General features: G+C 51.3%; 1 protein-coding gene across 18 annotated transcripts in view; it reads right to left on the bottom strand.

Moving 5' to 3' along the window:
- The window catches only part of SSUH2 (ssu-2 homolog), a 109622-nt gene that overhangs the window by 68747 nt on the left and 18181 nt on the right, over positions 1-22694 (bottom strand). For 4 of the 18 annotated variants that reach the window (XR_012499862.1, XR_012499861.1, XR_012499860.1 and 1 more), the window contains exons 11-14: positions 20968-21075; positions 16771-16889; positions 10915-11005; positions 10133-10241 (exon numbers count right to left, since the gene is read on the bottom strand). Coding sequence is in view for 8 of the 18 variants with exons in the window: in XM_074344431.1 (XP_074200532.1) it covers positions 16502-16889; positions 20968-21075 (496 nt within the window). In the remaining 10 variants the exon portion in view is untranslated. Of the gene's footprint in view, positions 1-10132; positions 10242-10914; positions 11006-14543; positions 14969-16342; positions 16890-16942; positions 17177-20702; positions 20880-20967; positions 21076-22694 lie in introns of those variants that run through there. The other 14 variants (XM_074344425.1, XM_045515270.2, XM_074344426.1 and 11 more) reach the window with 10 other exon arrangements.

Raw genomic sequence — 22694 nt, 5'->3', positions numbered from 1 at the left:
GGCCTTTTGTCCCTGTGGTCCCAGGCCTCTATCAGGCAACACAGGCCAAACGGCGACCGAAATAGAGCCGAGGGCTGGGACTCAGGCCATCACCCCAGACGGGGACGTCCAGTCAAGGACACTGGGGAAGGCCTCCAACATCCCTGCCCACTTCTTCTCCCTCCACTTCCATCTGCAGCTGTTTTCTCCTCAATCAGCCAAGCAAAGTCAGGGATGGGAGACGCCCGCTCCCCCCTCACCCCCACCAACCAGGAGTAGAACAGGAGACACTGTGAGTGGGCAGGACTGGCAAGTCTTGGGCGTCTCATTGGCTCACCCAGCAGATGAGTGAGCGCTCACGACGTACAAGGCATTCAGCTACAGCGACTTGACTCCAATAGCAGGAAAGGAAGGGATTAACAACTGAACAAACCTTCCCATTTGTGGCATTTGAGAAAATGAGAGCCCAGAGAGGTTAAGTGACTTGGCTAGGGTCACAGAGTGGCGGTAAAGCCTCAATTAATTCTTCAACAGAAGTGTCAGCCCCATCAGGCCCAGAAGCACAAAGGAGACCCTTCTACCATCCAATCCACTGGCTCTCTCAATCCAGGAACCTTTTTTTTTCAGGGAATCAGAATTTTTCAGGAATAAAAATTCCTAAAGAGGTAGAAAATGTACCATCTCTGAGTGCCTAAAGTAGGTGGGTGGGAACCCCACAGAGCAGACAACCCTCAGAAGAGCTTGGGAGTTCCAAAGACAAAATTCCCTCCTTCACGAATTCCCAGAGTGGGAAGGCTATATTCCTGGGGACATGAGAAGGATGGAGACATGGGGGGAGGAAAAGAAGGTACATGAAGATGCTGCCAAAATGGGTGGACCACGTTCCAATCCTCACTCAAGCAAACCAACTTTACATAAACGTGTTTGTCTATCAGCAATTGCATATGGTTTCTAGTATATTCAGAAGTATTTGTGGATGAAATAACACAACTCTAGGATTTCCTTCCAAATAACCTAGTGGGGTTAATGGAAGCACGGGAGGTGGTAAGAGAGGCAATGAGACTGGCCCTGAGTTAAAGCTGCTGAAACAGGTGCTGGGTACCAGGGGCACATTATCATTCTCTCCACTCTTGTATAGGTTGGAAATTTTCTACAATTCAAGATTTTAAAAAGGAGATGTTGCCAATATTTTGAGCATCGGTGTGAATGTCACAGCCTAGAAAGAGAATTTTTAAAGGACGCAAATATTTTGCAAAGGTCAATTTTGGTGTCCATGGATACACTGGCACTTCCGAGTCTTTCTGGAAGTCATTTAAGCAAATTGCTTGTGAGCTGGGCAGGGACTGAGAAAATACACTCATTAAAGACAAGGCCAAAGAGTTGTTCATCCTCACTTCTCTTCGCCAGGAGACCAGTGTGCTGGTTTCAGCCTCCTTCATAGGAAGGGAGTACCTCTGGGGAAGCGCCTAGAAAATGTGGGGGGTGGGGGAGGGGGTTCCTGTCCCTTTAATTGCTTCATGGTGGTCTCTGAGCTGGGCTGTTGTGCTCTGGCTCCAGGATGTCACCAGCAAGCCCGCTCTGGAAATTCCAGCAACCTCTCCACAGAGCCTGGCCCATCCAAACGCAGTTGCTCAGATGCCTTCTCTAAATAGAAGGCTTGTGTGACGATGCCTCCCTTCTGTCCACTTGAGGAAGCCAGGATGAGAGGCCAAGCTGATTAATCCTGAGCTAATTTTTACCTGCGTCCACCTGTCAATGTCATTTTCCAGAGGTCCTGAAGCATGCAGCCATGTGGTGTGGGGACAGGACAGCCTGACTTTGGGACAGGTCTGTCCACAACATGCGGTGAATTTCATTGGCGGTTCGGGAATGGCTCTGGGTGGTCCATGGACCCAGTGTTAAATAACTCAGTGAGAGATTTACCCCATTCCATCATCAATTCTCTCCAAATCATGCTGGTTATTGCCAGGAGAAAGTCTCACTTCAGTGCCAGTAAGTCTTTAACATCCTTCTAATGATAGCTAATCTCCTTTTTTAACAAACAGAGGACAAACCTCAGGTTTGGGGTCCTTGCAGGCCACACTAACTAGCTAAGGCTGAATAACTTTGATTTTCACCTTGTTTAATTCTGTAGCTTTCTATGTACGGAAATAATGCTGGCTTGCCTTGTACAAATGGAAGACAATGAGAAGAAATGTTAAGTAAATAGAATTCAGGTGTTCTGTGAAGTGTGAAGAAACAGGGACAGATTTAACATGGAGCTCGTGAGGTTTGCATGGGTCCTTCTTACAGCTGTCCCAGCACCGCCCAACCCAAAAGACACCGTGTAGATATCAGAGAGGACAGGGAAGGCAATCTCGGCTCAGTGGGGTTAAGATACCCAATATCCAACTTCTCAAATTCTACAAAAGCATAGAACCACCTGAATATATTCTGTGGGTTTTTTCTTCTTGAAAAGAGAGAGCTCAGTCACCTGGGCCAGAAATCCAGGAGGCATCTCTGACTTTTCCCTCAAATCTCACTTAGCATCTCCATCCCTGTTACTGCTGTCATCACCTCACCATCACCACCACCAGCATCATCAACCACGGACGACAGCAATTACTGAGTGCTTCCTGAGAGCCAGGCACTGTGCTTGGCTTGCACATTATCTCAGGGACTTCTTCAGTACCCCACGAGCAGAGGCAATCTTAACCAGCCTTTCTTACAGATAATGAAACGTGGCAAGATTAGTGGCTTGCCCGTGTTTACACACCAAGCAAGTGGTGAAGTCAGGATTCGAATCCAGGTCTGTCATCAGAGATCAAGCTCTTAAAAAACTACACTTTCCCACCTTTAAAGCAATCAACCGGTAACCTAGCATAGGCCTTCAGTATTTCCTTCCTGGCCATCAATATTACGAAACCAATCTTCCTGCCTCCTATCTTCCCCTCCTCACCCCGCCACAGCAACCATCCATGGTTCAGCCACCAGCTCGATCTGCCCCAGAGACACTCCTGCCTAAAATCTTCCCAAGTGTCTTCACCAGCTAGATGGTATAAATTCCTTACATGTATTAGGGCTCATTGATAAAAAGCAGTAGAACCAATTCTGAGAAAGGGCAAAAGGCCAGGGCAGGGAATCTAGGTAGCTCACTTAAGCTAAGCATAGAGCCCAAGATATAATAAGTACTTACCACAAGTTTGCTGAAGGGATAAGTGAATGAGGGAATAAATAAATGAATGGGGAAGGCTGCTTGGTGAACACATGTGGCTTTGAATCAGAGTTGGAATTGGTTCCAAAGCCCCTAGGATGAGGCTCCGGGCCACACATAACCCCCTCTTCACTACTTCCAACTGTTTCTGAGTTGGAAGGATTCACATAAAACCATCATAAAATAAGCAAAGCGCCAGCCTGGAACTGGGAGATTTACACTTCACTCCTGGCTCCCCCAGTCACTGGGTGGGTATTCTTGGGCTAGACATGTCCTCTCTCTCAGCCTCAGTTTCCACATCTGCAAAATGGTCACATCCAGCAACTTTGGGCTCAGAGGGGAAAGTGATGGAGAGTAATTGCATAAACACTGGATAAATACAAACACAAGCTCTGCCAATCAACTCTCTTAATCAGATTTTTTGAGTTAATATTAAAATGAATTCTACTCAGCCACCAGAAATGATGTGACCACGGGGGCAGTAACAGGAAGAGGGCTTTGTTCAGCGGAAAGGCAACCCTGGGTTTAAAGAGCTGCTACTAATAATCCACTACGTGCATTTATGGCACCAGGGGAGCAGGAGGAGGTTGAAAGATTAAAGACGTATGAGTTGGGATCCAGCTACCATCTAGCAAGTGGATTATACAATAGAACATATATTTGGGGTGTGTGTGCACTCATGGGAAAGGGCCCTAGAAAGCTTCCCAGCACCAACCCACACAGAGGAGGAAGCCGAGACTCAGAGACACTAAGTGTCTGCTTCTTACATGACCGTGGCTTTTGCACCAGTGGTCTCAGAGCCCATTCCACACCCAGTGCGTGCCTACTCCTCCATTAGCTCCCAGCCTAAACCCTTTCTACAGCACCTCCAGCTGCTTCTCTTCCACGGGGATCGGCTGCCCAGGTGGTCTCCTGGAGGCGGCTGTGAGGCCCCCTGAGTCCATGGGAGGCAGACACAGACACGTTTCTCCATGTGAGCCCAATATGCGGTGTTTTTTGTTCTAAGTGGATTGGCACCAACCCACCCTCAACCTGCCAAAAACCTCTTGTGTTCTTTGGGCTCAAGCCCAAGGTCATCGTATCACTTTCCAGGGAGCCATGGAATTGGCCCCAGAGAGGAGAAACATCTGGAAAGTAGAAAATGGATACGGATTACTCTTGGAACCAGAACCAGCTCTCACCCACCGCACGTGCTCTCGACAGGCACTGGGCTCACCTTCAAGACCAGACCAGTGGTGGTGGAACCTGGGTGGGGCCAAGAGCTGGGGGCGGGGCCAGAACCTGGGGGCGGGGCCGTACTAAGATTTGCACTCTCCTAGGTGACTGGCAGGAGAAATGGGGCTCATACAATTTCTCTGGAGGGCGATGCACCAGTCTACAACAGGACTCTTAAAAAGATAACACATAATGTTTTGCACAAACTCTGCAGTCACATTTTGGTGCTCATCTCTGATTATTTCCTTCATTCAGAATTTTAAAAGTGGAATTACGGCATCAAAGGACAGGCACACATATGTGTATACACTGAACAATACACATTATATATGTGTCTATATGGATATTAATATGTATGTGTATCTTTAACTACGAGAGTGAAAAATAAAATTAGAAAAGAAAAAGAAAAAAATGAAACGCCCCCCCCTTATAGGAGTAGTTCTATAAACAAATCAGGGCAATCAATGTGACATTTATAAACAATTTTAAAAATTATGTTTATCTGTAGTGTTTACTCATAATGCTAAGAGAAAGAAGTGGAAGGCAAAGGTGTAAGACCAGAGTGACTACTAGAGAGAAAGAAAATGCCTGGAAGGAAATACACTAAGACAGCGACCAAGTTATGCCCAAGTGGTAAGATCCTGGTTTTTTAATGTCCTGTCATGACCTGAATTGCTTTTATCATCAGAAAAACGGGGGAGCACCCTCCCTGTCTCAGCCCCGGCGTGCCCTGTGAGGGCTCCGGCTCCATCCCCTCCGCCATCTTATCTACATCTGACATCTGCTCTGGTCGACCAGATCCGATCGTGGGCCAGGCCTTGTTTTCACTAATCTCCAGCTCTGTTTCGACGCTGCCATCAACTTGACATGTACCCTTGAACCCCTTACAGCCAGTTTCCACGTCAATGAAATGACCACACCCCGCAAATCTCAATTCCCCACCCCCTGCGTCTTACGATCCTGGCTGTTCCCAGCCTCCCATGGAAGGAGGACCACTCCATGATGACCCAAGGGGCCCCAGCCTAGGTGACCTCCCGGGGCCACCCTGATATTTTGAGGCTCCAGTTTTCAATCTCCAAGTGACCATAGCCACAGGGGCAGCCAGGCTGCCAGGAGACTCCTGGAGAGCTCCAGGATGTGTCTGCTGGAACCGAAGTTAGCTCTTTCCTTGTCTGTGCTTCAGCCTCTTGTTCACGAAGCAGAATCCATCCCTTTACAGACTTTGTGAGAAATGCACTCACCCAACGTGGGCAGGTCAGAGTTCAGGCAGGAAAGAGACAGCACGCTCAAATTCGGATCATTTAGGGAATGTTGAACAGAGGGAAATGTTACAAAGATGTGGGCAGGGCGCACAGTCGCCACAAGGGATCCTGGGCTTCCCTGCAGCTAGCAACAGCCCACCGGAGGTGATGCAGAAGTAGGCGGACAGATATCCCCCCCGTCTCTCTCCTCCCACCCTCTGATGCCCTGACCAGACGTAACTGGGAGCTCCCCACTGGCCAAACCCAAAGGACGCCAGAGGGCAAGGGAGCCCATGCAGGATGACCTCCCAGGGTGAGGGGAGCAAAGAAAAGAGATGCCGCCCACCCAGCCTTGGGGGATCTCTTCATAATTTCTACCGGCAACATGGATGTTCAAAGGGAAAGCCCACATCGCCCAGCACCCTGAACCTCCCTTGAAAAGTTCCCCACTCGACACGTCCACGTTCCTCCGGCCTTTCTCAGCAGTGAGAAGCAGCCCATCTCTCCTGCCCTTCCTCTGCCTGGCGGTCAGCTTTTAAAACCAGTCACTCCTTCCACCAACTTCAATCCCCAACTGCAAACTTCTCCCTCCTTAATTATGCAGGGCCATTGAGAGAGCATCCTGCCCTCTGCTCCAGGGTCCTCACAGCACATCTTTCTGACGGTCCTCTCCCAGAGAGGCACCCTGGCAAATCGGCTTCTCCCTTCATTTCACGTTTTTCTCAGTCGCACTGCGCAGCCCTGACTCACTATTAGCTGCAAAGTCCTCTTTGGGGAGCACTGCAAAAAATAATTCCCCTTAAGTGATCTGGACAAACATGCGTCGGTCAGTACAAACCCCACCCCTTCACAGGTGATTCCCTGCAGCTCCAGCCACCCGCTCCAGGGCAACGCTAAGGAGGCTGCTCTGAGGCTGCTCAGGGCGGCTGCTGAGTGGATCGTTCTTGGAGAAAACCCTCTCTGAGCCAAGCTGGAGGAATGGGGAAAAGAAGCAGATGCTTCGAGCCACGAGGAGTTCCACATTTGCATCATCGGATCTGGTCTGTTCTCCTGCAAGGGTCTAGATTCCCTCGAGCCCACCAACAGCCACAGCCCCAAAGCCACCTGCCCGCACCCAGCCATCGCTGCCCAGGGCCAGACCACATAGGCTCTGGCTGGTCCTCATTCTCTCTAAGTGACGAGGCTGCAATCGTCCCACCTGCAGACGGTGTGTATCCCTTAGAAGCAACTGGCCTACTGGCCTTCTGTCCTCTTGAGAAATCTCCCCCTTTGAGGCAGGGCAAACATCAGGGACCACAGTTTGCCACAGGAAGGAGGGAATGTTGGGAGTCTAACTTCCCTGCCCCGAACTCAGGCCGGTGTAGACAGGGAGTCTCCAGCCCAGCCCCTGCCTCCCCGGAGGACAACTCCCCATCTGGGTCTCTATCAAGTTCACCTGTGACATTGAACAGGTGCAAGCTAAGTGTCTCAGGATGAAAGAGGGTGGCTGGGGATGCCCCGTGTCCAGAGTGGGCACAGACTCTGCCCTGCTTGTTGGCTGTTTTGCTGAGTAGATGCCCCCTGGTCTGGGAACGGCACCCAGATCTTCCTAAGGGAACCAGCCTTCCCCACCTCTGGATCCAGGAGGTTTTCACGGGGCAGGTCCCATCCCTTGAATCTGGGCCTTACCAATCAGCTCATTTCATCACCTGGGACATAGGGATTGGCTCTGGGTTGGCCCAAGCCAGGCCATTGGGCCCAGTGAGTCTTAGTTCTAGAAAAGTTCCTGGAGCAACTAGGAAAGCCATGTGCTCGCGGCTGCAGGAGTTGCTAAGAGAGTCAGCATAAGCTTGGGATTAAGGTGGGCAGCTTGACAGAAACAGGCCAAGAGGTGGAGAGAGATGGGTCCTGATGGCATTGTTTGAACTTCAGATACACCCAGGCCCCAGGCCAGAACCAGCCTTCCAGTTCCGCGTGTCAACAAAGCTCTCCAGCCTGGTGAGCTGGGCTTCTGGTTCTCGCAACCAAGTGTCCAGGCCCACAGGTACACCTGCTTTCTTTCTGCAGTATCTGCATCACTATTTGTGGGTGATGTCAGCAACATCCGTCCTCTGCACCTCTGCACACCTGCCTGTTTCCCCTCTGGGTGTCCTGCCTTGGTCAAGAGGCAGCAGGACACGATGGGTAGGAGTCCTAGCTCAGCCACACAGTGGACAGGTGACAGCAATCTGGTGGCTCTGGGACGAGAGCATGGAGGCTGGACCCAGGGATGGCGGAGGGGGGTGGTCTGGTGCTCGGAGAGGAGGCTGGGGATGTACGAACGGGTCTGTGAGGTGAGCAGTGAGGTGGGACTGGGCTCTGGGACATGGTCAGCTCACCCGGAGTGATCAGTTACAAGAGGGACAGAGTCAGAATCAGAGGCAGTGACCTCACGGGTCATCAGAACTGCCAGGGTGGCCAGGGAGGCAAAGACAGGAGAGAACTTCTACGGAGGCAGGAGCTTCCTGGAACACACAGCCTCCTCTGGTCTTAAAGGCGCTCTCTTCAATTTTGCATAAAAGAACTAGAAACCAGAAGACCCTGGCTCCCTCCAACCTGCCACATGACTTTAGGCAGGAAGCTCAGCCTCCGTGAACCTCAGTTTTCTTGTCTTTGAAATGGGTCTTAAAATGAATGGGCCTCAAAGGACTATAAAGTGCATCAGACTGACATGGTAGATGGAAAGTGTTTTGCAAATAGGCAGTTGGTAGCTGACGTGATTCAAAAAGCTGTTTTCTGCCTAATAGGAGGGCAGCTTGCTTAAAGGAGCCTTCGGTGTCTTATCCCAAACTAGGAATTCATGGTGGTTAGGAGGAAAGAGGATTTCCAATCCAAATACTCTGAATTTCAGCCACGACTTTGACCTTTACTCTTTAGGAAACCTGGAACAAGACATCTTGGGGGTTTGTGCCTCTGTTTCAACATCTTTCAAAAGAGAAAAGGAATTCAGCTTTCCTTCCAATCTAGAGAGGAGACTGCATGAAGGCCAAAGAACTCAGTAAAACATAGTCACAAAACAATAACAGTAACTGCCCTTTAAGGAGCATTTGCTCTGTGCCAAGCACATCGCATCTAAGTCCCACACGGATTCTCCCAGAGAGCTGTGACAGTAATAATAACAATCACCGCAGGCGCTGGGTTGGTAACAGTCATCGTTCCCAAGCGCTTACTATGCACGAGGCCCTGCTCTAAGGGCTTTCCAGGCACTTCCTGCCTCTTGTCCCCCCAACGGCTCTAGGAGGAGTAGGTACTGATAACACCCCATCCTGCAGACAGTTCACAGGGAGCGATGAGCCAGTGGCACAGGGCCGAGGAGAGCACGGCGCGGACTGATGCAAAGGCAGGGCTGGTTCCACAGGTTATCACACGTGTGTTGGAAGCATGTGTGCTACACACATCACAGATGGCCCAATACACAAGTTTTATTTCAGGTCCTGAGAATGACTGGCAGGAGATGGATCACACAGGGCTCCGTTAGTCCCACACCCAGGACAATGACACCAGCAGCAGGAGGCCACGGACAGGACCCTTACTTGCATTCCAGAAATGAAGCTGTTTCTGTTCTCCTGTGAGGCTGAAGGGGTGACCTGGAACTAACCCAACTTGAGAACGTTGGGCCCCAAACGTCTACCCCGGAAGAACAGCTCCCTTCCCCTCTGCAGCTGCCCCAGCCGCCCCGGGCCGCATGCGCATTCCCGGGAGTCCCGGGCGCGCGCCCCTTCTCACAACGCACAGAAGCACCATCTAGACCCACACGCTGCCCGTGCACCGGGACTGAAAGCCTGGCTCCACACCGCCCAGCCGTGTGACCCTGGGCAAGTGATTTAAACGCTCAATCTGCTCACCTATAAAGTGTGCATTTAAAAGAAGTCCCTCCTTCCTAAGCTTGTGGAGAAGATCTAGGGCCTAGCGCTTGTAAAACGGTTAGAACGACACACAGTAGTCCATAATGTCTTAATATTGGCCATTGTTATTACCAGTTACAGTCAGTGAAAAAGAGAAACCAGAAGTGGGAGGAGTCGCACGCAGCCCCTCCCAAAGCCAGACCAGACGAATCCACAGAGCTTTGTAACACGACTGAGTGAGGAAGAGATGCTCGGGGTTCTGGTAACAACCAGGTCCAAATGCTGGGCTGGGTCTCCTGCACGGAATTACGAGGACTGTTTGGCCACGAGGCCCTAAGGTGAGATGCTTGGATTTCTACCAGGTGTCTGGGGCCATTCGAAAGACACGAGTGAGAAGTCGAGCATCTCTCCTTCCGATCCCTTGCAGGAACCCAGGACACCACCAGGGAGGTCAAGGATCAGACTGCAGGACTGCCTGGCACCCAGAGAAGGGGCGAAGATGAGCAGCAGCGGGTGACTGACCTACCTGCCCTCACAAGATGACAGCCCCGTACCCCACACTGCCCTCCACCAGGGCAGCCTCCAGCCTCCACCCGGCGGGTTCCCAATGAAGCCCCGGAGATGACACAGCCTGTACTCACCTTATCACATTGAGACTCACACAGCCCAGCTGAGGGAAGCATGACCATTCCCGTTTTACAAATGTGGAAACTGAGGCTCTGTGAGGTGATCTGTGACCCCAGGAGGCTACTGAAAAGTCAAACAGAAATGATCAATTGGTTAACACACTTGATAAACACACAGGACGAAAATGCTTTAAGAATGAGGGATCAGAAGGCAATGAAATCCCGGGGGCCGGATCATGACCTTCTGCGAGAGCCCTGAGAGAACACATGGGCTCCAAAGGCAAGGAGGAAACCAGTGAGGGAGAAAACCCTTCAAAAAAGACTTGCAGGGGTGGGGGCGGGGGGGGGGGGTCCAGACTCAGCAGCTCAGCTGTCATCTCTTCTGCCCTCACTGCACCTGCCCTGCCTGGGCCAAATCAATTCCCTCCAGGTCTCCAAAGCCTCCAGCTCAATTCCATTCAGCCCGAGCAGATTCTGGGCTGGGCTACAGCAATGAATGGGACTCAGCCCTTTGGTCCTTAAAGGATACAAAATTCAGGGAAAGATGGTGTCCTAGGCAGGGCTTCCCCAGAAGCAGCCCCACAGCAAGGACTGCAGTGGGAATGGTTTGGAAGGCAATCTCAGGAAACCACAGCAGGAGTGTGAGGATGTGGGCCAGAGTAGGAAGGAAGCCAAGACCCTGGCATGACTGAGCAGGGTCCGCTGTGGGCACCCGGGGCTCAGTCCCACTGGGGAGCACCAGGGGGCGACAGAGAACACACCTCAGAGTGGTCCCACCAGGGAGCTGGGGGACTTACCCTCCAGCTCTGGCCTGTAGTTGCAGGAGGGCTGCTCCAGGAGCACCACCTCCCCAGCAATGCAGAGCTCAGGAAGGCATCATCAGCAGGCCTGCGAACAAGGAGTGACAAAGGTGTGAGTCTCCCAGAGTGCTTACCGCTAAGTCGTCACCACGTCAGCCTCCCCCACCAAATCAGAATGTGGGCCGTGGAGCCAGACTTCCCATGTCCAAATCCATGCTTCTCCCCTGGATGTGGGACTCTGGTTGAACTTCTCCTGACCTCAGTCCTCTTACAGAGGAGGTCACGTTAATACCTACCTAGCCAGACTCACATCAGGTGACACACACGGAGCGGAGAACAGCACCTGACACATGGGTGGTACTCCTGAAAGGTCCACCATCATTCTGAAGACCAGGAGTTCTCAAGGCAAGGTCAGTGCCTGGTTCACCTTTGCTTTCCCTGCACCTGGCCTTGTCGGTGCCCTGCACAGAGAAGGGGCTCAGTGCATGTCTACTGAATGAATGAATGAGTGAGTGAGTGAACGAATGAGTGAACTGATTCAAGAGCTAATGTGTTGCCCTAGATCCCTAACTTCTAGTCTGGCATCTCAAGCTTGGCTTCCTAAACATCACTATTGGTTTCCATGGTGTCTTTTCGGAAAGATAAAGTAGTTTTAACTGGAGCTGATGAATAACAGAAGATACACTACATGCATCTCCTAGGAAACTTTCTGGGGCCACTCTGAGTTCCTTGAGGTGATCTGACAGCCCACAGACTGCTGAGAATGAGAGACCCACATAGGGTTCAGATTTTACCGGATGAGGCGCTCACTTGTGCAAGAGAACCGCGTTGAGGTTTCGTGCGTGGGCACCTGCTGCCCCCTGGTGGACAGAGCCAGAGAGAGCAGGAAGCCGTGGAAACCACAGAGGTTCTTTTCCACCCTTAACATGAAAAATTTGGGGGCAGTGCTCTAGTTTGCAAAGCGTTTTCCCATTCAGTGTCTTACATGAACCTTCAAACAGCCCTGCAAGGTAGGTAGGGCAGGGATTCTCCCCGCTTCACGATAAAAAAAAAAAACAAAACAAAACAGACTTACAGACCGTAAGCCCATGGTGAGCTAAGAACTGGAATTTCAGGCGCAAAGTTCTGATTCCAGAGCCCAGTAATTTTGACTCTACATGTCAATTTCCTGTTCTGACCATGCATAAGCATCATCTTGGGGCACTGGTTAAAAGGACTGAATCTCAGCAACTAATACCCCAAATATCTAGGGGCGAGACTTGGACTCAGCATTTTCGACAGCTGCCAAGCAACTGTGGTGCATTCAGGTCCCGGTAACTCAAATCAGAGATGAGCGCAAGCTCATGCGCCCTGAGACACCAGCTCCGCGGAGGGGATGCAGGATCCAGCCTGACCCAAGAGCAAGAGGAAGAGACCCGGGGAAGGAGAGCATGAGCTGAGCTGAAGGATGAAGAAAGAGGGAGCTGGCTGGTTAGAGAGGTCACTCGTAGTCACTGCTGCGGTCACTGGTCACCTGGAGAAGCGCTGTGACAAGCATTGAAGCACTGCCCCTCCCCCGCCCCAAAGGCATTTCCTTCAGGGAAGAGGAGACCTCTCCAGGTACAGAGCACCTAGTGATGCTGAGTTCTGCAGGCCCGATCTCTTTTCAACTCACCCTGCCAAACAAGCGGTATCCCATCTCACAGCAGAGAAAACTGAGGCTCAGCGAGGTTAAAAGAATTTGTCCGGTGTCACACAGCTGATGACGGGCAGGGCTAGAATTTGAACCAGAGTCTAAATGCTCTTTCCACAATTCCTGACTCTTAACCGTAAGCAAAAGAAAAGTAGAATTCTGAGTTTAAGCTGTCAGCGTCCACACTGCTTAATCTAGAAGGGTCTTTCCTGTTGAAAAGCATAACTCCACAGTCCTGACTGAGAAACCCCAGTTCTCTCATCATTCTTCACATGCTAAACTAGAAACTGAAGTCGGCCACAGCACAAGATGACAAGTGTTGAAAGCCAGGTATGGGAACTACAGAGAACGCCAGGGACCTGGAGAGAAGGGAGGAAAACCAGATGCGGGAAGAAGTCTCTCCTGTCTTCTAAGCAGTGATCCTCACCACCTGGCAAACACACACACACAAACACACACACACACACACAATGTACACACAATACGCACAGACTCATATATGCACACACATACACCATGTGTGCACACCACACACATACATATACACACTGTGCATACACATACAGATATATGCATGCACGCCATGCATGTGCAAAATGCACATGTGCATACACAAATGCACACACATCCCGCACATACACATACACCATGCACATGCCATGCACATACATATAGACACATATGCACACCATGCATACACACATATAGACACTCATGGAGACACACACGTACAAACACGTGCATGCATATCACACACATGCCACGTACATGTATGCAAACGTATGTACACACCATGCACTTACCATGCACACATACACATGCTCATGCACACATGCATGCATACAAATACATCATGAACACACACGTACACACATTATGCACATATACACCATGCACTTGATATATACACATATGTACACTGTACATACACATGTGCATGTGGTTGGGCACACATACAAATACATGTGTGCGTATCACATGCACATATACTCATGTGCACGTGTATGTATACACACGTGCATACTCCCTGTACATGCACACGTGTGCACACATGCACACTGCATGCACATACGCAAATACTCGCGCACACAAAAACATGCATGCACATCACATGCACACAGATACACGTGCACACACACATATACATATGTTTGTAACCACCTCCACAACCTTGGGCCTTAGGTATCCTCATCTTGTCACGACACCTGACTCTCACATTGATTCTCTCACCCTCCTCTGCTTGCAGACAGCCCCTCCTCCCGAGACGGGGACTTCAGATCTCCGTGAAACCCTCACTAAGCCCAACACGGCCCTCGCCACCTGGCAGAAGCCCAGCGTCTGTCCATGATGGGTAAAGAACAGGGCGAGTGTTCTCCTTTGGCAGGGCAAGAAAGCAAAGGCCAGCCACTTGAGTCTGACGTTCTTCTAAAAAAGTGAATCGGGCCCAGAGCCACAGTGTGTGGCGGCCGGTTCGGGGGTTCGGGCTGCCCCTGTGTTCTGCTCCCCACCACCCAGTGGTCTTCAGCTGGGTCTGGGGCTCTACAGTAACGGCCAACTCAGCCCTAGGATAACAGAAAGAGGCAGAAATAGCTAATTAAGTCATATCCTGGCTGCAGTGAAGGTCATCAAAACAGATAACACTGCAGGGGAAAACACGCAACAGTTAAACAGCCGGAGGTCCCAATGACCATCTGGGATTTTGCCAGAGCCATCAGAGGTAAGGGGCCCTGCGGCTGGTGAGTCACTGGGGCTCAGTTACAACAATGTCCCTGTGACCCACTTTATTCCAGCTGGATTTTTCTCATCGGTTGGGTTCACATGCCAACAGTGTGTATGGGCCACGGGGCCTCATCTGTAACACGTGCAGGGCTCCCTTTTTATCCTAAGCTGACATTCACATATAACCCATTTACATTTTTTAAAAGCAATTAAATGCACAAACTGAACCATAAAGGAGAAATGAGAAGTAAGCCATGTTTTAATCCGTGTATTTCAATTTGTGATGCTCGGGCACAGCAAGCTGGGGGAGCCCCAGGGACAGCGTCAGAGTTACAAGCTTGGACTCAAGAGAAGGGAGAGGAAGTGAAACCATTTCAGACAAGACCTACAGGAAAATCAAAGAAGAGAGGTGAACGCTGAATGAAAACAAGCACTGCGTTACATAATAATTGATGAGACTCTAGAACAAAGTAAGTTCTCTGTGGGTGTCAGTGGGGTATCTGCCAGCGTGTGACACGGGGAATGACATCTCACTGTGTGCAGGTCCCCAAGCACTGCTGGATGCCTTGCTTTCCTGGACTCGATCCACCAAATGCCAATAGTGTTGCTTCCACTTCTTGCAACAACCAAAAACCATCCACGCGATTTGTACAACGCCCCCTAGGAGCAGAAGAGAAGCATCGCCTTGAAAAACCACAGAGGTGGGTCACACGGAGACACCAGGGGCCGGAGGTGTTGGCCTCCCAGACTTGGGCACTACAAGAGAGGCGCTGGGAGGTCTTTGGGAAGACTGTGTTTCCCCTGCCTCCAACAGGCTCTGTCCCCAGGGTCCAGAATATACCCTGAGCCCAGGGTGCACCTTGTCCTGCCCTGGCCTCCCCCACCAGCGGAGCCTGCGGCATTGGCTGGGGGCAGCCTGCTCAGGAGGCAAAACCTGAGCCCGGAAGGTCTGCAGGTCTCTGGCATCTCAGAGCCTCGAGGTTCACACCCCTCTGCTTCTCAGTCAAGTTCCCCTTGTCTTCCATGCAGTCCCAAGGGAGGACGCCCCCTGACTCCTGCTGCTCCTGTTGGCAAGACCCAGCACACTGTCAGCCAGGTCCCGCCAGTGGGGGCTCAGCCAAATTGGGGGGCAAATGCAACATCCGAACACAGAGACCCCCCCAGGGGCAGGGTGGCAGCAGGAGAGGATGGGGGTGCTCGTTTGCATATCATTTGTCAGTGATGCCCAGGGGAATGGCTCTAGTCTCTCCAAGCCTCCCCCAACCAGGCCTGTCCACATCCTTCTACCCTATGAGGGGCAAGGGCTGTATGTAGGCCAAGAGAGGAGCTTGACGATCAAGAGGGTACAGACTGGCCCTCCTGGTGAGCAGCAGCCCCCTTCCAGGAAAGGACAGGCCTTGTAAGATGACCAGGGCCTCTGGTTATCCACAGCCTGGTACCCAGTGGCCCACCCAGTCCCTGAACTGCCCCTCCAAAGCCAGCTGGGTATTCATTGTGCAGGGTGTCCCCTCTGCCCACCCAGCCTCACTGTACCAGGTGGGAGTTCCTGCACGTGACTGGGTACACAGGACGTCCAAGTTCGCATCCTACTCAGTGGGCAAGTTCTAAGGTCAGCAGGTAATGTAAGAACCTGCGTGGATCCAAGATCACTCTGTAAAATTTACCCATGCACAGGCACCATGCTAGCAACTGGCAGACAGACCCAAGTCCCTCCAACACAGTGGCATTGCTGTCCAGCCTGGGAACAGGTCTCTATCCCTTCAATCAGGTTGTGCACGACGGGCGCTTACCCTCAGAGCCGCCATGTTGTAAGGAAGCCCACACTGCATGGAGAGACCACACATAGGTGTTCCAGGCAACAGCCACCATCGCCCACAGATATTGGGGTGAACCAGCCTTCAGATGATTTCAGCCCCCTGCCCTGCACCACCCCTGCCATGGCTATGTCTGAATTCCTGACCCAGAGAATGAGGAGTGAAATTTTGTACATTTTTTTCCTATGTGCGCTATTGGGTGTGCATTAAGGGGCAGCCAATTTCTGCATATCTTTATGTATTTCACAATCACTCAGCTCTGCAAAAGGTCTGCACCTTTAAGGCCCACTGGAACCAAGACTGATTCAGGGACAAGCAAAATCAACCCCACATGCAATCAGGGCTTTAGCTCGGAGGCCAGAGGCAAAGCCCCCACCCGTTAAGTGATTTCTCCTAAAGGAACGTGTGTAGATGAATTCTTGTAGGTTAAGCACAGGATGGATTCCACCAGAAGGGCTTCAGAATGACTTGGGGCTTGACAGAGGAGCTGAATCCTCTGGAAGGACACAGCAGGGTTTGTATGCGGTTGTCCAGAACAGCCAACAGTGAGTGAACTCAGAGACCTCGTTTGGCCTCCTCGGCAAATGTGAGCGGTGGGGTCTGGGCGCGGCTGTGCAGTGTCAGATGATGGTGCAGCCACAGCAGTACCTCTCGGGGTAGTCCACCACGTGCACTCTGTGGTCAGTGCCGTAGAGGTAGTAGACAGAAGTCTTTCCTCGGTACGAGTAGCGAACCTCCGTGAGGGGGACCAGCTCGATGGTCTGGCGCTGAGGAAACAATTGGCCAAGAAAAACCTCAGTGTTCTCTTCATGTCACTCACCTGCTCAAGAACCTTCAGTAGCTCCCTACTACCGGTGGGATGAAGTTCATGCTCTGGAGCTGGCAGTTTGGCTCCTCCCTGCCTTTTCAAATGTAGCTTCTACTGCACTCCTTCACATCCTCAGCTCTGGTCCAAATCAGTTTCTCATCTTTAACCATCATCTGATTCTAAGTTTCTGGAGTGGGGGAAGGGAGTTCCAGGATGTTACGGAAAGCCACCAGCCAAACAGGACATCTTCGAGAAGCATTAATTTTTAGATGAGGGTGTGGGGCAGAGAAAGTTAGAGGATAAAGTCATTTTAGACGTTTTTATATTAAAAACAACCATGGAGATAGTAGAGAGTGGACTATACAACTTGAATTAAATTTTAAGATAAAATGTTAATCCCAAAGAGATTCCAAGGTTTGATGAGCTTCTTGAGGCCATTTTCTTAGACCCCTCTCTCCCCACTCCTCGGTTTTGCATCGACCTTCCTTTGAGGAAAGACTTGTTTCCCCCTCCTTTTACAAATGGGGAACTGGGGCCCATGGGCTTGTGGAATTTCCAGTTTGTTAGATCTCCTGGCTGTAGCTGGAACTGTGTCATGCTCAGATCTCTTCCCCAGCATCTACGTCTACCTAAGAGCCTGGGGCTCTCACTCCCCTAAATCCCTCCCTCTCTGGCCCCTTCTCCGAGCAGTTACTCAATAATCTTCCAAAATCATGAGGTGGTCAGCAGAACACAGCAGGCTTGCCACGTTGGGAGAGGACACTGGCTCCTGCTGGGATACCCATGTCGTTAGCTGTGGTGTTGTGTGACGGACAACTACATGCATAATCCACATGGCAAAGTGACTCCTCACCATCGGAGCAAAGCTTTCTCAGGATGTATGTGGGCCAGGCTCTGTGCCAAAACCCTGAGTTCTTCTGCACAAGCTGCTCCCCTATCCCAGACTCAGACTGGGGGACCCCAACCCCAGAGGGAGGTGGTGTGGTTGGCCCAGGGTCAGACCTTCCCGCCTGCAGGAAGCTCCCCTCCTTGGGAAAAGAGCCCAAGTCCTCTCGTGGTAGGTGATGGTCTGGAGGCCCCAGGGGACAGGGGGAACCAGGCCAGGGGAGGCCATCTTGACAAGCAGGCTCCCTAGGGTACAGGAGGGGCAGCAGAAGGCATGTGACACCACAGCAGGAAGAGGGGACTCAGGGTCAGGGCCTATGCTTTCCATGAAGCGGTCTGTGTGATCTCACACTTCCTCTCTCTGGGCCTCCGTTTCTTCATCTGTGAAATGGGGGTAAAAACTTCTACATCACAGACTTGTCGGAAAAAACCAAAGGCGATCGTGACACTGAGTTTTCTCCTTATGCCGGAAATCAACCTCCAAGTGATAAATGTGGAAATAAAAGGTTGAAGGTTCCTCTTTAATTTTGGTATAAAAGACCCCAAAATGGGAACTGAGACCAAGAGCAGATGGGCACCAACATCACTGCTCAGAAACCACTCTTGTTTTTAGACTTTCCTACAAAGATCACATGGAGGCCCAGCAAAACCATCCCCACCCGCGTCCATTTCTGATTTTGAAAAGTCTCAGGGTTTGAGACCACAGGATGCTTAGGACATTTGCTGCCAAACCGTTGTCATCTCGTAATTGGCCGTTTATCTGCTCAGACACCTCAGTCATCCCCTGGGGCGAGCAGATTCCGGGTCTGAGAGGAGTGGCCAGGGCACCGAGTGTGACCGCTGTCTCCTTGCTGGATTCTACTCGCTCACTTCTCAGCCCCGACCCAAACAGCAGCATGAATCTTTATCTACAGATCCAAGGCCAAAGGACAATTTAGGAAAAAGATTCACCGATGTGGCCTTTCCTCCCATTACATTCCCTTTTAAAGAAAAGTGTGCGTCTGCCTCTGGTTCAGCCCTCCCTGCTCAGACTGGTTCACAGATGGCTTGTGTGGCCCAAGACGGGTCTAAGCTTTCGGGGAAAGTCAGGGGGACCCAGGGTCTAGACAGAGGCCTGCTGCCAACACACTGTGTCAGATAGGGCAGGACACTGCCCCTCTGCCAAATAAATGAAGGGTCCAAAAAGGACTCAAACTATCAGCCTCAGAAGCACAAAAGTCCCACTTCTATCGGCAAGCTGCTAAAATCACGTCCTGATCATTCTGCCTGTTTCAGAGCAGACACCTCAGTATCTGGGGCTCCTCACTGTAACACATGCCATACTGCACCCACGTGGCTGCGGTCTTTCCTGCACGGGGCTGCAGAACAGACGTCAGCTCCAAGGGAAGAGCTGCCGAGGTGTGACCGATGCTCAGAGCACCACCGCCCACACCGGCCCTTGCATGGTCTGTCCTTTCTGCTCCCATGCCATCACCCCTTTTCCGGTTTCTCCCAGCACCCTTTCCTTAACGAATGACTCACACACAGATCTTTGTCTCCGAGCAGCTTCTGCGGAGCCCAACCGCACCCACTTTATAGATGAGGACATCGAGCTGTGAAGGGAAGAGGGGGGCCAGGAGTACAAGCCAGAGCTGGGAAGTTAATTGTTCCTGCAGTGTCTGCCGGGTGAAAAGGGCCGTGAATCCCACATGTGGCTGTTATCCCTGCAAAGCCACCCCAGCTTTCAGTTGGTTGTGTGTCTTGAATGTGGCGGATAAAAACATTTCCCTTGTAGTTGGGAAATTTGAGTTCTACTCTTGGGTTTTTCCGCTACGAAGCTGTGTGACCTTGTTGAAATTACTTCCACTCTCTGGGCCTCCTCTGATTTATTGGAAAAGTCAGGGGTTTGGACTAGACCAGGGGTAGCCAACGATGGCCCATGGGCCAAACCTGGCCCATCAGTTCACACAGAGTTATTAGCATTTTTCAAATTTTGCTCTCAATATTGAAAAATTAGATTTTCTATAGAAGTCTGGACTTCAGCAGGCCTGAAATCTCTGCCCCTAGGCTACACAGAGCTGAAGGGAGGCCCACCCCTGTGGATATGGGGGCCTCCCACCCATGCTACCACCCACCCTGGAAGTCTTTGAGTTTGCAGTGTCCCAGTGCCATGATTTCTGCCATTCATTCCAGCTCCAAGATGGTCATTATTAATTTTAAACTAAAGGCATGCTTCTTTCTCCTGCAAATAGAGATGTGCAGAGAGAGAAGGGGAAATACTCATTGCAAAAAGGAACAGAAGGAACAAGGGCAGTTTGAGCAACAGGTTCCAGGCATTTAAAGCAAATGATCTCATGCCCACAAAACCCTCTGAGGCAGTGTTAGCATCTCTTTTCCACAGGTAAGAAACTGAACTTCAAGGACGAGTTGGAAGCTAGTCCAGGGCCACTTAGAATCAGGATCTGAGCCCCGTCTGTAAGAGTCGGATCCCCCCACAGACGCCCCTCACAGAGCTCTGGCACTGGGTGTTCCCCGGCCAAACCCCCATCTTCCACGGGATTCCTTCCCCGCCTCCTGCCCCCTCCCGCCCCCCGACACACCCGCCCCAAGCTGCACCTGGAGACAAGAAGGGCACCACCGCCACCTAGTGGCCATCCGGATACAGCCACACAGCAGCCCTCCGCCAGCCCTGCCCTTGGGAGGCCCAGAGGGACCAGCCTGGGATTTGGGAAGGGCCCTGAGGGACAGGAGGCTGGGTTCCAGCCCTGCCTACGACCCTAGATGTAGAGCTTTCGTCTTCCCCTCTCTGAATACCAGGGGGTGAGAACCAAAAGCACACTGAGCCACACTGCTGCGTGAAACCCTACAAGCTTCGTGTCACTCTCAGGATAAAATGCAAACCTCTCACCGTGGTCTCTGGTCTGGACCGCTGAGCTCTCTTCCCTCGGCCACGCTGGCCACAGGTCAGTCCCTAGTGCTCCTCGTTCTCCTCGGGCTGGGGCTCCTCCCCTCCACCGCCTCTTCCTTCCGCCCCGCCACTCTCAGAGGAAGGAGCCTCCGGGCAGAGGGAGGGGCCCATTTCCTCCTTTATGTGACCAGAGAGACAGTGCCCTCAATCCGCCGGTTGGACACCAAGAACCTCACCTCCCACCAGCCCTGCCCGCCCAGCTCACCTGCTGCAGGACACGTGCGCGGGAGGCCAGCGTTGCGTTGTGCTCGGCGATGGCCCGCTGGGAGGCCAGAGAGATCTCCCGCAGGGGGAAGTCGATGATGGGATACACCTAGGGGGAGATGAGAACCACCTGCCCTGATCCGGAGCCTCAGCGGGCTGACGCAGAATGACTGGAGCACGAGTCCGGAGAAGGGAGGGCCCAGGCCAGGAGTGAGTGGGGTGGGTGGGACTTGTTAAACCTTGATCACTCACATTACCACCTTGGAAATGCCAACAAAAAGCGGGGCTGTAGACAGTTCTGCCCCATCCACCGGGCCTCTGGTACAGCCTGACTCCGCTGGGGGGGGGGGGGGTGCAGGGTTTACCTGGAGCCCGCGATGCCTGAGGTGAACCTTTAGGAAGCCGGGTGACTGGGGCAAAGAAAGGAGCCTGAGGACTATATTCAGCCCTCAAGAAGGAAATCCTGCCATTTTCAACAAGACGGATGGCAGAGGGTGTTATGTTAAGTGAGATAAGTTAGAAAAAGATAAATATCGTAGGTTTTTATTCCATATATAAGTGAGATCAAAGACAAAACAAAACAAACTCCTAGATACAGAGAATAGATTGGTGGTTTCCAGAGATGGGGATTGGGGAATTGGCGAAATGGGTGAAGGGGGTCAGTTGGGACAAACCCGCAGTTGTAAGTCATGGGATGAAATGTACATCATGGTGACTACAGTTGATAATACTGGATTGTATATTGGAAAGTTGTTGAGAGTAGATCATAAAAGTTCTCACCACAAGAGGAAAAAGGTTTGACTGTGTGGTGATAGATGTTAACTAGACTTACTGTGGTGACCATTTCACAATATAAACAAACAGCAAATCATGATGTATTCCTGAAACTAATATAATGTTATATGTCAATTATGTCTCAATTTTTTAAAGTCATATTACAAAGTGAAAGAAGCCAATCTGAAACAGCTACATACTGTAAAAAAAAAAAAAAAAAAAAAAAAAAAAAGGAAAGCAGGAAGGAAAAAAAACTGACCCTCTTAAAGAAAACTGCAGAGGATGTCCCATAAAGGCCAAAAGGCTAACAGCAGGGGGCCAGAGAGTCTCTGTACTCAACTCTGCCCTCGCAGCCACAGACAATATGTAAACAAACAGGCATGGATGTATTCCAATAAAACTTTATTTATAAAAGCAGGGTAAGAGCCAGAGTTTGCCAGTCCCTTCCTAGCATACAGGACCCTCCCTGATCTGGCTCCTTGCCCTGCCCAGCACACTGCCCTCCAGCCTCCCTGCCCTCTGCTGCTCCCCAAGGCCTTTGTCTTACTGCTTCCTCTGCTGGACACCCTCACTCCTGTGGTCACACCGTCCACTCCCCCACTGCGGTGCATTCAGGGTCAGCTCCCTGGCCCCAGCTAGAACAATAGCCCTACCCGGTCCTGTCTCTTTACCCTGCTTATATACTTCCGATGACGCTTAGCACCCACCATCTGACACTGGGGAAAATGCTATTATTATCTTTTCCCAACTGTGAGGTCTACAAGGGCAGAGATTCTGTTTGATGGTATCTGCAGGGCCTAGAATAGTGCCTGGTTGAGGAGGAGGGTCTCAAAGTTTGTGGAAGGGATGGAAGGTGGAGGGAAAAGGAACAGAAGAAGAGAGAGGGCTGAATAAGTAAAATTCAGGACAAACTGGCCCCACAGGGTCCCAGCAGCCTCTGTCCTGCCCCGGAAA

This window comes from Camelus bactrianus, chromosome 17, assembly GCF_048773025.1.
Source record: "Camelus bactrianus isolate YW-2024 breed Bactrian camel chromosome 17, ASM4877302v1, whole genome shotgun sequence".
NCBI classification, from domain to species: domain Eukaryota; kingdom Metazoa; phylum Chordata; class Mammalia; order Artiodactyla; family Camelidae; genus Camelus; species Camelus bactrianus.
Note: the sequence above shows the minus strand (reverse complement) of the source record. Positions and strands in the feature narration are given on the sequence as shown.